The following is a 12959-nucleotide window of genomic DNA, read 5'->3' on the forward strand; positions in this document are numbered from 1 at the left end:
TGAAACAAGTCATAAAAGATCAGCTTTTTATGATCAGATCACCCAGACGGTTTAATGGCAGCTGCTTTGATGTCCACATAATGGCTTTTCAGGTACTTGGAGGACATGAGAAAAACAACCCACGACCCCCCCTTCTGACTCATTTCTCACCCAAACTCCCATGATTGGCTTCATCAACAAAACAAGAAGCAGCCCAGTCAGTGCTTTATAAAGCTTTATTGCAAGATGTGTTTACATAATGCTGTAGAGGTGAGCTTTTTAACTACTTATATCAAGAAATTTTGGACACAGGTCTGTGGTCAGTTTTCCATATTGACCCTGCATGGCACAGAAAAAAAAAAAAAAGTGTCATTGGATCTTTTCAGACAGTAAAGTGGGAAGAGTGGGGGGAAGAAGAGGCAGATAAAAAGAAAATCCCCCTGTTTTACACTAAATGTGACACAACTTCTGAAAGATCAATACAAACGGTAGGTGAGCTTCATGTGTAATAAAATCTTAAAAGAGTAGTTCAAGTTCTTTATGAAATAAAACAGAAACAAAAATGCAGTTTCATGGACAATTAAATTTAACATAGAACGAATTCACCTAAAATGAGAAAACAACAAACAAACCCAAAAACTCAACCAAAAGGACCTGTAGATAACATCTCTGACCATGCATGGCTTGTTTTTTAAATTACAATTCACAGAATAACACTGCTGGAGAGCCTATTTTACACTATGCTACACAGAACATGAAAAAACATGAGTAGTGACATTTACACAATTTTACAGTATTTCTCCTTTGTCTAAGAAACACGTCCTTTTCTACTTTACATTTTTTTACAATTCCCAGCTCACAAAAAAAAGGACACTATACGCGCAAAGACAGTCTTTAAAAAGGAGAAATGCACCCAATGCTACAAATACACCTTTTCTTTCACAGAAGCCTCTGTATTAGATAATGATTAAACAAAATATATCTCTATCTGCCACTCAGTGTGAAATGGACTAATTAGAAATAATTATAATTTTTTTTTGCATAAACATAAAACTATACAATCTCTGCAACTCCTTGCATTACTTTGCTATGTAACTATTAAACTGCTTGCTAAAAACTTCTTGGGATCACATCTGAAATGCCAATTGAGGCAGTTTCTGCCCCAGTTGAAGAAGGAAGGTGGGCCTTGTATGTTGTTCAAGTGTTTGCGAGTGATCTTCCAACCATTGCCTATAATCAAACATTTTCTCTTTCAATAACGCTTCAGATTGTTTTCTTTCAGAGCCTGTAAATACCTGGCAGTTTTTCCTGCAGAGAAACATAGCCCTTACAGCTTAGACAAGTGTTTTGTGCATCCCGATGCTGGAAGTACAGAGCCACCATCCAAATGTGTCACAGCCCACCCCAAATCCTCATTAGAGGACTGGAATGTGTAGTGATTGTACAGGAGTGAAAAAGAGAGACAAATATGCTCCTGCTTCTGTCTAACACAATATCTCTGTGCATCCTTTATATGGAGGCAGGCAGTGGGTACGCCTGCCTATGAGTTGAGGTGGAAGGAGGAAGGATGTGAAACTGGTGGGCTGCCACCTCCATCTCAGTGAAATCAAAGCATTGCAATAACCACAATGCACAGTGTACCTGAATCTAGACTCCTGCCATCGACCAAATGGCTTCTAAAGCATTTTGGACCGCTACTTGCTGTTGTTACATCACCAGGGAGGCTGCTGCAGGACGAGTGCTTGACAAAAGGAATCATTCACTGTACCTACAGTGACATTGTGACCCTTGGGGTTGCAGTACATGTTGAAGTCCTAGTGTTGGCCAGGCTACACTTAGAGCACAGCACACCAGGGACTTAAGGTGCTGTCATGCATGATCTTGCAGGAGGCCCTTGCTGTTCACTCACATCAAGACTCTAACTCCAAATTTCTATTAAATCGGGACATTAACTCTTATCTTGATATTCGCATGTGACTTTCTATTATGCTAAAGCCAAAGTCTTGTCTATCTACAAAACTGATGCCTTACTTTGCTGATGGAGTCAATCACTGCAGATATTTACTATAAAAGGGGGTCAAAACAGAAAAAGAAATTTATTTTGAAAACTGCTTTTAAGGCTGCTTCCAGTGTTTATCAGAGCAAGAAAGATTCTCATTAAACCACTACTTTTTTGTTGATTTTGGATTATAGACAGGGATCTATCAAACAGAAGGGTCACACATAGCAGCCAATGGGCTATAAAACATCTAGAATCCATGAGTCTGGTGCGTGGCCTGACTGAAAGGTGAAGAGTGATGAATTTAATTTTTGTGATGGATCTTTCACTCTTCATCATGGCACACAAGCATTTCCTGGGGGTGTTTCTTCACTGTAGCCACATAACTGCTACTTAACGTTATCCCTAAGTTAGGAGTGAGGGAATACAAAGTAATTGTATATAGTCTGCTTTTGAACATCACGAAGATGAAAGGAAATTAGGATAGCTTCCCTTTGGCAGGTATTATGGATGCTAAAGTTTACCTCAGCATCCAGAAGACATTATGGTGGCAGACAACTGCCACGACAGATAAGTTACTGGCAGCAGGTGGGCAGCAGCTGAAATGAACACCAGCAGTGACTCAGAGCTTGGTGGAGACACAAAACTCTGGGCACTACATTTGCAGCTGACTGGTACTATGGGAAAGGGAAGAGAGGTAGTTATTATGGCTGCAAGTGTTTAAAAACAGCCTTCATCTATCTCTAAGTGAGAAATGGGAACATGTGTTACTACATTGTGTATCCAAGACTTTTATATTTGTTACAAACCAATCCATATCTCACACATGTTTTAAAGCAAGTGTTACATCCTTATGGTGGGCACTTCTGATGATGGAGGGGCAGGTAGCAAGCCAAAACCCGAAGGTTACAATGTCATTAGACAGACAGAGAGAGGCATGCAGATATTACGAATTCCTCCATTTCATCTGGAATCCGCTAGTTAGATGAAGGGGAACAAAAGTTATTCTCACAGTCAGGACATGTTGGCTGACTCTGGAGGAAACACTGCCACCTTACAGATTAGCACATAGGGCTTCAGGCCATTTTTATCAGGAACTGGAATGGAAATATTTTCTGTAGTTATTGAATTGTTACCGTGTCTGATGATCTTGTTGCAATAAACACTGAGGACAGTGGAATTAATCTGACTGTATACTACTGCATGAACACGACCAAGTTATTCTTCAATAAAAAATGGTATTGGTTTTACAGATAGAGAGCACAAATGGAAAAACAAACATAATGGAAAAATGGACAAGGAAGAATATGCTTCACATGTAGGACATTTGCATCCAGAAAATCCAAAAGAAACCATCTTTTTTTTCCCCCAAACTTATTCTAACCCTTATTATTTCCCATATTTAATGTTCTCCTTGATAAGGAGCATATAAAGTTTTGCACATTTTTGCACAATTCTTGGAAAATACATATGCCCAACTATTAGTAACTCATCAGCTATGTTATGTCTCAGAGATAGATGCTGTACTTTGTCTAAAAAAACCAAAACTTTGTTCCCTGTTATCAAGTGGTCACCAATAGCCACCTATTTTGCACATTCAGAATATTTTAATTAAAATATTCAGATTTAAAAACTTGTTTGATTTTCTCCTCTCAGTCAAACATAGGATCTCTGTCAGCATAAATGCATTTTGTTGCATTTCTGCTTCTTTTATCCCTTATCAAGTAGCACAGTTCAACATAACCATTACATTCAGGGCGTCTTCCTCTTGTTTCAGACTTCAAAGACCTCCACGAACCCCCATTACCTTCATTTCTTTGTTCTGAGCATCCTTAAGAGAGATTTTAAAAGTCCATAATGGTGAGCAGCACATAAAGATCCACTTTAAAATCCAGATGCTCGTAGGTCCTGCATACTTTGCAGTGAAATTAGTTACATGCCACTTCTGTTTCCCAACCAGCTTCCTCCTTTCCATGGCTTTCAAATACACAACATATTTTATTAATTACCCAACTACTGCCTTCTGCCTACTTGTAAAATTGGCTTTTTAACAAGTTGAGGGGAAAAAAACATTGAACTTAATGCTGTCCTTAAGAACCTTTGCTCATTAGTGACTTTTTACTCCATGGAAGATCCAAGGCATTGGCAGGTAAAGAATGAAATGTTATGATCAAGAGGGTGGGCAGCACAGATGGGATGTTCAACCACAGATCTCATTGCAGTGTTGTCAGCTACTTGGTTTTCTCATCACTTGGATGCTGTGCTCGATGCGATGTGAAAGGTGACCAAGGTTTCAAAGGTTTATTGTGTTTGGTTCAACTATCCTGAACAATCTTCAGCAATTATCCTCTCCTTACTGAGAACAGAGAAGAATATGTGAAGTACCTGACCTTGCTTGGGTGCCAGAAGCAACACAGCTATGGCATTAGGACCCCAGCATAGACTCTTATTTAATTCTATTTTCCAAGTGTGTTTTGTAGCCAAAATTGAACCCCGTTACCACAACTAAACTGCAGCAGTTCCCCAGTTAACTAGCTTGAAGGAAGCCTCAGCTGTTACTGCTCTGCACACACCCCCTTAATCTTAGAGGCTAAGGCAATGGAAAGACACAATCTTGTGCATTCTTGAGGATCAAATGGCCATATACAGACTTTGGCTTAAAAAGTTCCCTTTTCTGTCATTGTTGTTTGTAGTTATCTTCAAAATACTTCAGCACTGGCTGGGTTGACTGTGTTCAATTCATCTTCACTGCTGCGTATGTCCTCCACTTAAAGGCAGATGAGTTGACAAAAGGTTCTTCAAACATGCTGAGGGCAGTTATAAAAGTCAGTTATAAAACAGTGAGATAAGGGTAAATAGATTGGAGTTGTTTACTGTGGTACCCATTCCACTTGTATCAAGGATAATCACAAAAAACCAGTAAAGAACAGCAAAAACACAACAGGCTTTTTAGCAGGGCTATTTCATATTCAGTCATTAATTTGAAAAAAAAAACAAACCACCACATTATCTTGCAGCAGAGAAAAGCAGCATGAAGGGCACAGGCAAATGAACAAAACTTCTTGAACTTAGCGTCCAAATTCATTTATCGAGTACGTAAAATTGTTGACACAGATCTCTCTGAAACTGTACAAATGCACAGTACAGCCATAGCTCAACAAGAGGCAGGAATTGCATTCTCTCCTCTGTGTGCATGCTGCTATGTACAGTATGAGTGTGTATTAATACATATGAATTAAGGATCCTAAATTCTCCACTTGTATTGCAGGCCATCTCCTGCCCCACAGGGTGAATCCCACTGAACAACACTGAGTTCCTACAAAAAAGACATTCTTTTCCTCCTGTCCAGGTGGAACAGTAAGGCCCCACAGTGAAAATCGTGGTCCAGCTAGCTTCAGCAAGAGCATGATTTCACACCATGACTGTATATGTACAGATACACATACACGTCCACACATTCATTCTGTACATATACAAAGGTACACATACATTTTTACATTCTTTGGTGGCAAAATAATAAAAAAACCCAATAAAGCACTGGGTTGCACAGACTGCACATCTTTTCTTAATGAATCTGTTTCAGAAAAATTGGGTTTGCTGTAACAGGAGTTATTTTGCCTCTTTAAGGACCATTCCTTGCATTGACAAAATGCCATACATTTACCATGACTAAAACAGGGCACAAGAAAAGCCAACGTAAACACAGTTCACATAATGACAGATAATTCAGAGAGCCCCCTCCTACTCACATCAACACACCATGAGAAGAAGAAGCCATATGCTTTCACCTACAAGCACTGAAATGCTTCTTCAGTTACTGTTGGGATGACATGCTGAGCTGTGGCACACTCTTCTTCTGCCCTGGTTGTGGGGTTTTGCTTTTTGTTGTTTATTAAAATTGAACTAACAGAGGACAGGATGTTGGGAGCAGCAGAAGAGGCTGGCAGCTCAATGTCACACTGAAGGGTTGTCAGCCTGTGTGCTTCAGATGAATGGTTCTTCTTGTTGCCACCTCTGGGATATCAAACCTGCATCTCAGAAGTGCTGATGAGGCCCAGTGCTTTGGCTTCTTCTGGTGTTAGCCCACTTTTTAGTGTCCTTCTCACTGGGCGGTCATGAATTCCAAAAGCAGGCAAAAAACCCCAAAAACAAAAAAACAAAAACACAAACACAAAAACAAACCAACAAAGAAAATGCAAACAATTAGAATTGATAATTTCACAAGACTTTCACCTGCAAAAAACCCTGTTAACATGCAAGCTCAATCAAATCAAAAGTTGCTATGTACTCAGGGACTCAAGTTCAGAAACACTGAGTAATGCCCTATGGCAAATCCATGGGAGCATCAAGAACTCAGCAACTCCAGTCAGGCAAAAAGACATTTGTCATTTGACATTTAGTCAACAAAAACTTTTAAGGAAAAATACCACAGCATTTCAAGATTTTTTTCTCTGAGATTATATCAGTTGATTTTCAGTTCATAGAAAGTATCATCTGCCCTATTATTTTATAGTTTTATAAGGACCCTTTTAAAAGTCCTTTGCAATCTTTATAGGGTTCCATTGAATTTAGCACTATTAAATCCTATGAGACCCTTTAAATGTGTGAAAAAAACCCACCCCAAAAGGTAGAAAATTAAAAACTTAACTAGTTTATAGTTGATTCAAATCATTAGAACTACTGTTTTCATACATGCACCCCTTTCTTCTGTAACATTCCCCCATATGAGCACTATTTGCGTCATATTTGTCATTAGTAGTCTGCAGCATTTTAGCTGAATTTAAATGATAAATCTAGGCCAAAATATTTTTTATTAATTTTATATAAAGTATTCTGAATGCTAGCCCTGACATAAAAGTTTTAAAACTTGTGATTGCCTTTTTTATTCAGAAACAAGTGACTGTGTGACTGTACACACTGAGCATCAGTGTCCTCCTAGTTTTACTGGTGCCATGATTTTCAGGTGGATGGACTTTAATTCAAGATGCAAATTTGGTGTTCACTCCCCACTTTGATGATCCTCAAGTACAAAAAGCCAATTGAGAAGTTTAAGCTGCATGCAAAGCATAAACAGTGACTTAATGTTTGGAGCCCCAAAATAGTGAAGTCTGGAGGTAACTAATCTTAGAGAAACCAATTGCAAATAGTGGTCAAGGACTTCTTGCATTACTGTCATTTAGCACAATTAAGACCTCTAACTTATTGAAATATTCCGTTCATGTAACTGAAACTGGGTGGTCACACTCAAGAGTTGAGCAGGAGTGAGACAAGGGAACGGACTGGTATAGAAAACAGAGGGATAAGACAAAGGAAGAATACGGTGTAGTTGAATATTTGGTACCATGCAGGTAGAATGAATGTGGTAATATGTTTGATAGTCAAACCACTTTGATCAGTTACCAAGGTTAATCAAATGAGTTGGAAATGTCACGTGTGTAGTTGTACCTCCATTATCAAACTCTTAGTTGAAAACTGTTTTTCAAGGCCCACTCCTTTTCCTTACAGTATTTGCATGCTTATTAGACACCACCAGGAGTCTGCACAGCAGCTTTTTATGATACCCAGTTTTTCCTACCATATTCATCAGCAACATCTTCCAAGTTTACAATACTTAGCTTAAAGCACTACAGGGTTAAATGCAACTGATAAAGGTAAGATTACGAAAGACAAAAAAAGTACTACCACAAGAGAAATAAACTTCAAAAAATGCTCTGGTCTTCTTGGTGAATAATACCCATCAAGGACTTTTGAGTCAGTCCTCATCACCGGCACCCTTTTTGACATCTCAAATTTGACATCCAAATGTCCATGATGACAAATGTTAATTTCTAGACACAAGCTGTGAAATACCTTAGGGTCTTAAGGTCTCAGTGAATCACCCAATGCTTGTTTCTGTATCAAAATAAACTATATCATGAGTGGAAGAACAAATCCAAGAAAGCTGCAGTAAAAACATTTCTGTCATATTAGAAGCAAAGATATTTCCCTCTGCAGTTCACCCGCGTAGCTGCCTGCAGCGCCACGCCCTCTATAACACGCAGCCAAACATGGACCATAGCTAGCTAGGCCACCGGACAGTAGAGACATGTTAAAAAATATGCATGTAGGAGGCTACACGTTCACAGGGTGCCTGTCTAGAAAACTTCCCACTGGCGCAAAAGTGAACTGGAAAACCAAATGCAGAACAAATTTCCAAGTTTTAGACACCTCTGCAGAAGTGTCAAGCCAAATGTATTCATGACTGCCCTCACACATATCTCCAGCTCTCTCAGACCACCCTCACTCACTCGCATTTGCAAACTGAGCACAATAACCACTGTAAAATAAAGCTATTTTTTTCTTCTCAGATGGTAAGATAGGAAGAGAACAGAATTGTTATTCCTGTTTGTAAACATTTAATAGGAACTGAGGTATTCTGCTAACTCTGATTATGTACTGGACTAAGTAAAATTCCGCTCTTATTTATGACAAGATAAATCTAGAACAATCTTCTTTAGGTCAGTACAGTTACTACTGCAGAAATAACTGGGTTGAGACTGTATTTAATAACTGAAAGGGAAATGTGTGCCTCTATAACTTCCACCCAGCAAAACAGAGTTGTTTAAATTCCTTCATCAGCCTGAGTGACAGGATTACTAGTTTACTAGGAAAAGCCAAAAGGATTCACAAAAACATACAGGTCTCTTTGAAGAAAATTACATTTCTCAATTCAGAAATAATAATTAGGAGTTAAAATACCATGGTAGAACCATCCTCATGAAACAAACAAGGAATCTTCTTTACATTAGACAAGATACCTCTCTGAAACTCCAGATGCCTACCTATCAAACATACTAAAGTCTTAGACTGAGGTCCTTGTGCCTGAACCCTTTGGTGACTGAGGAAAAGAAATAGTGTATGCAGCATGTGACAAGGACAAGTGCTCTATTCTGAGTCTGCTGTATGACTCACACAACACAGGCCAACCTCAGACTTATACTTTTTGTGCTACTGCAAAACAAGTAGGAATGACAATACACAATGAGTTGCTGGGATGTACGCAGCTGTCATTAAACAATATATCCCTCAGATGATTATTCTACCTTATCTCAGCTGTCCTGTAATACAAAGAATGATAACCTGGATCTAACATATTCCAGTAACCTAAGGTTTTAAGGCCAGCAGTTAGGAGAAAACAGCTCCAAACAATGTAGGACTTTGATGGTCATAATGATACTGTCAAGAAAATAATAAATAAAAAGAAAAGATGTGAAGAATCCTTTCAGTGACAGAATAATTCCCACAAAAACTGACAGCTGCTGACTTGTATAAACTAAGTGGGTGGGGCCAAATACTGCAAAGTACAGTGGCTACTGGCAAGATTAAAGCTGTCCATCATCAACAGGCAACTGGAAGGATAACAGCTGACAGAATCATGGTCCAGACTCAAATGAGGGAATTCTTGTCCCTAAAATGCAACAGACCAGTCTGACACAGATGAATCCATTTGTAATTTGAAGTAATATGTACAGATGAAGGTTGTCTGATAAAGGGTCTCTTTATATAAAAGTTATACCTAATATGTATAAATTAGAGTACAATTACAGTACAAATTACAATTTCCTCATCTGAAGATACGATGGATGGGTGCAGTAGTATATCCATAGTAGCATAAGAACAAGCCCCACCATTCTCTGCACTGGCTTGTAGAATATGGAGGTTTGTGGGTGATGAAAGCAGGAGAAAGCTGAGTTATCTACAGGAGCAGGGAGGTGGGTAAACCTTGTCTTGACATTCTGTTAAACAGATGTCCTCAGTCATTTGTCTATTTCCTCATAAAGTGCTTGGTAGGGTTCTTCTACATTAGGTCATGAACACAGTCATCAAAACTGAATGCAGGGAGATATTTTCCTTCCATGTTTTATAGGTAACGCAAAATTGCATTTCTCAAACTAGATCTTCACTCTCCCTGCTTCACTGAACTCTGTCATGTCTCTAACTGGACTAGACATAATATCTTGGCTTGTAAAACTCTTGGCATGCTGCAGATCACATTAAACTGAGTTATGGAATGTATTTTGGAGGCAGTGACAATAAAAATAAGACTTTCAAATGACCTTTTAGGTTCTTCAAGCAATTTTTAAAACATTTGCTTAAGAAATATAACATAGAGAGAAAATAACTCTCACTCTTGTCACAAGCAAGGCCTGCTGAGATCCCATAACCAAGAAACTAAATGTTGTTTTTCTGGGGTCAGAGGATATGATATTCTTTGTTAATCATGAAATCTAGAATTTTATTTGATATTCTGGCAGAATGCAGCGTGCTTATGATGAACTCGATGAATTTGACTCTGCCTGTTGGGTCAAAATCTACACAGATACATAGCCCTCATACTACACTGGAAAAGTTTTAAAAAAGAGTAATTCCCCAAGCATAGCTTTGTTAGAAAATATAATTATCTAGGGTTTGGTTGTGTTTTCAAAGAGCAAATATAATTTCTAACTTCCTCTCTCCCTACCTTTTTTTTCTTAAGACTCAACAAACAGTAAAGATCAGTCTGCCTGGCGCCATTTATTCATGCACTTGCAATGGCTTCTGGCATGTGTGTTTACATTTGTAAGAGTTACTTGTAAAGCAGAATAGATATGACCATTCCTGCTCAAGCGGTCACAGAATGGGTGTCCTTCCTATTGCAAAGACGTGGCAGACACAGAGCTTTCCCACAGTCCCAGATGCAAAGGTAATGCAGCTGTTAGTTGCTGATTTGGAATGAAGAAAATCCACGTGTCTGTAAATTACACAGCAAGGGCAGCAGGAAGGGCAGATTACATGAGACAATACAGGCCAGCTCCATCACCTAATTTCATTTAATGTATCTTAGTTTTGTTTTGTGTTATCCACACCCGTCTTGCACATGTAGTCTATGTTCTCATATATTTGCATTTAACATATTCTCTTGGACTTTACTCCAATGAGTCCAGAATGGCAATTTGCAACTCAAAAGTTCAATCCAGACAATCTTGCTCACATTTTCTTATTTTAATCCTTTTCTGTCTTTGCATTTTTATGCCACTGATTATATAAGTTATACTTATGTTTAATTATGCATATATCATTGCTGAATATGAGTAGACTTAAATGCTCAATAGAAATCCTAAAACATTGTGTGTAGAGATTTTCTTCTGGGGATTTGTAGGTGAATTTTTGGACTAAATCACACACTTCTCTGAAGAATTACAGAAAACTGAAATGTGGTCTCTGTCTGGGTCAGCCACATAGAAAGCTCACGGAAACAACACATTATTATGTATTACTACTACCCTGCAGCTTTGCTTTGAGTCCTGTCAGCACTTCATAGATGGTACAAGTCTCTCCTAACAAGAAATTCTGTAGTTCACAACCACCTCTGGGTGTAACTTATGGTGGCTGTGACATAAAGAGGAGTCTAGCAGTGGAAAATGACAAACTGGCACTTCATAAGGAAAGCCTTACTTGTTTTTCATCTCTAGGTGGTTTATGTTATAGGGAACAAAATATAACATTGCTTTAGAGAACGTGGGTTGCATGAAGAGCATACGCATTTTCAAAGTAATATTTAATATGTAGTTGAAACTGTTAAAGTTTCCAACTTTATGTATTTCACAGATCATCATTTACATGATCCCAATAGTAGAGCAGAAAAGAAGATTTAACTCTGTCCTTGAAAGTCTTCTGTGACAAAACCCCCTTAATTTTCAGGACTTATGTGAATTCCACTATAAAGACTTACTATTAAAAGCAATCCTGCTGCCACCTCTCTCATCATTCCTCCCACTTAACTTCACCAGTCAGAAACGATTCCACTATTAATAGGAAAAGCATCAAGAGCATAAAGCTCACCAAGAACTGAATCTCCATGTAAGCACTATATACTGTTTTCAAGACCAGACTAAATATTAACAATGCACAAGTCAAAAAAAGGCAGGAGATGGGATAAAAAAAATAAACTAAGTGTTTCAGGCCTGCAATCTTTACATTGCATTTGGAATTTTAAAATGACCCACTAGAAGGGTAGATCAGAACACGGCGATGTCTCTTGGAGAGTGACTTGGAAGAGGAGTGTGATTGTGACCAAGTTTGACCACTCAGGATCTGTGGAATGCAAATTAATTATCCCCATTAGGAATCCATGCTGGGGAATAAAACAGTAAAAGGTAGCATCTCTACAAACCTATCAGATTAAAAATAACTGTGATCAAAACAATCTTGTAATTACATTAATTGGCTGACGTTATTCTGCCTAGAGAAAGCCATATATATACATACACATATTATTTCTTGGACATAGTGCTGGGGGCAAGATAAATGCAAAATAGCTTTGTGTGAAACATTTTTGTTCATCTTCTAAGGGAGACTTTCCTCCAAACACTTCTGACAGTCACGTCCACGCAAATCCCTGCCTTTCAAACCCCTTCTGCTAATCTACTTGGTGGCAGCAGAGGGCTCTCTTTGGCAGCTGTGGTAGCTCCAGGCTGTTCCTGAAAGTCACAGGAGATCGCTTCTGTTACTGCACTTCTTTTGTAAGGCAGCCTGCATAGCCGCCTTGTACTTGCCTGCCTTTTCTCGTTCTCAGATGAAGTGCTTCGCATAAGAACTCTGCGATTTTGTCAGCCAGATACTCACTGCTGCTGAGTTCTTACTTGGATGCTGAGAATCATCAGCTTTCAGGAAGGAAGGATAATGTAAATGAGTAAATTTCTGACCAGAGATAAACTTGAAAGTCACTTTAATATAGAAAGAAAGCAAACAAAATACATATCCTATCAATTTTGGACTAACGGTGTGCAACTCAACCATACAATTTTTTTTTAATACTTAAAACTTAGATATCCTAATTTTGGGAATGAATCCTGTGTCAAGAATTCAAAAGCCTTTACCTTTAAAATATGTCCATTAAAATGAAAACAGAGGGTAACAAAGATGAACTCACTGATGCAGTGAATGGCAAACTGGCAAAAGT

At 38.5% G+C, this 12959-nt stretch overlaps 1 protein-coding gene across 10 annotated transcripts in view; it reads right to left on the reverse strand.

Moving 5' to 3' along the window:
* Positions 1 to 201: 201 nt before the first annotated feature.
* FHOD3 (formin homology 2 domain containing 3) overlaps positions 202 to 12959 on the reverse strand; it is a 385259-nt gene continuing 372501 nt past the window's right edge. For all 10 annotated transcript variants that reach the window (XM_051812625.1, XM_051812624.1, XM_051812622.1 and 7 more), the window contains one exon: positions 202 to 6083. In XM_051812625.1, the coding sequence (XP_051668585.1) occupies positions 6001 to 6083 (83 nt within the window). In that variant the 3' untranslated portion in view covers positions 202 to 6000. The remainder of the gene's footprint in view (positions 6084 to 12959) is intronic.

The sequence above is a fragment of the Manacus candei genome, unplaced genomic scaffold, assembly GCF_025592945.1.
Source record: "Manacus candei isolate 608988 ecotype Guabito, Panama unplaced genomic scaffold, ASM2559294v1 h1tg000088l, whole genome shotgun sequence".
NCBI classification, from domain to species: domain Eukaryota; kingdom Metazoa; phylum Chordata; class Aves; order Passeriformes; family Pipridae; genus Manacus; species Manacus candei.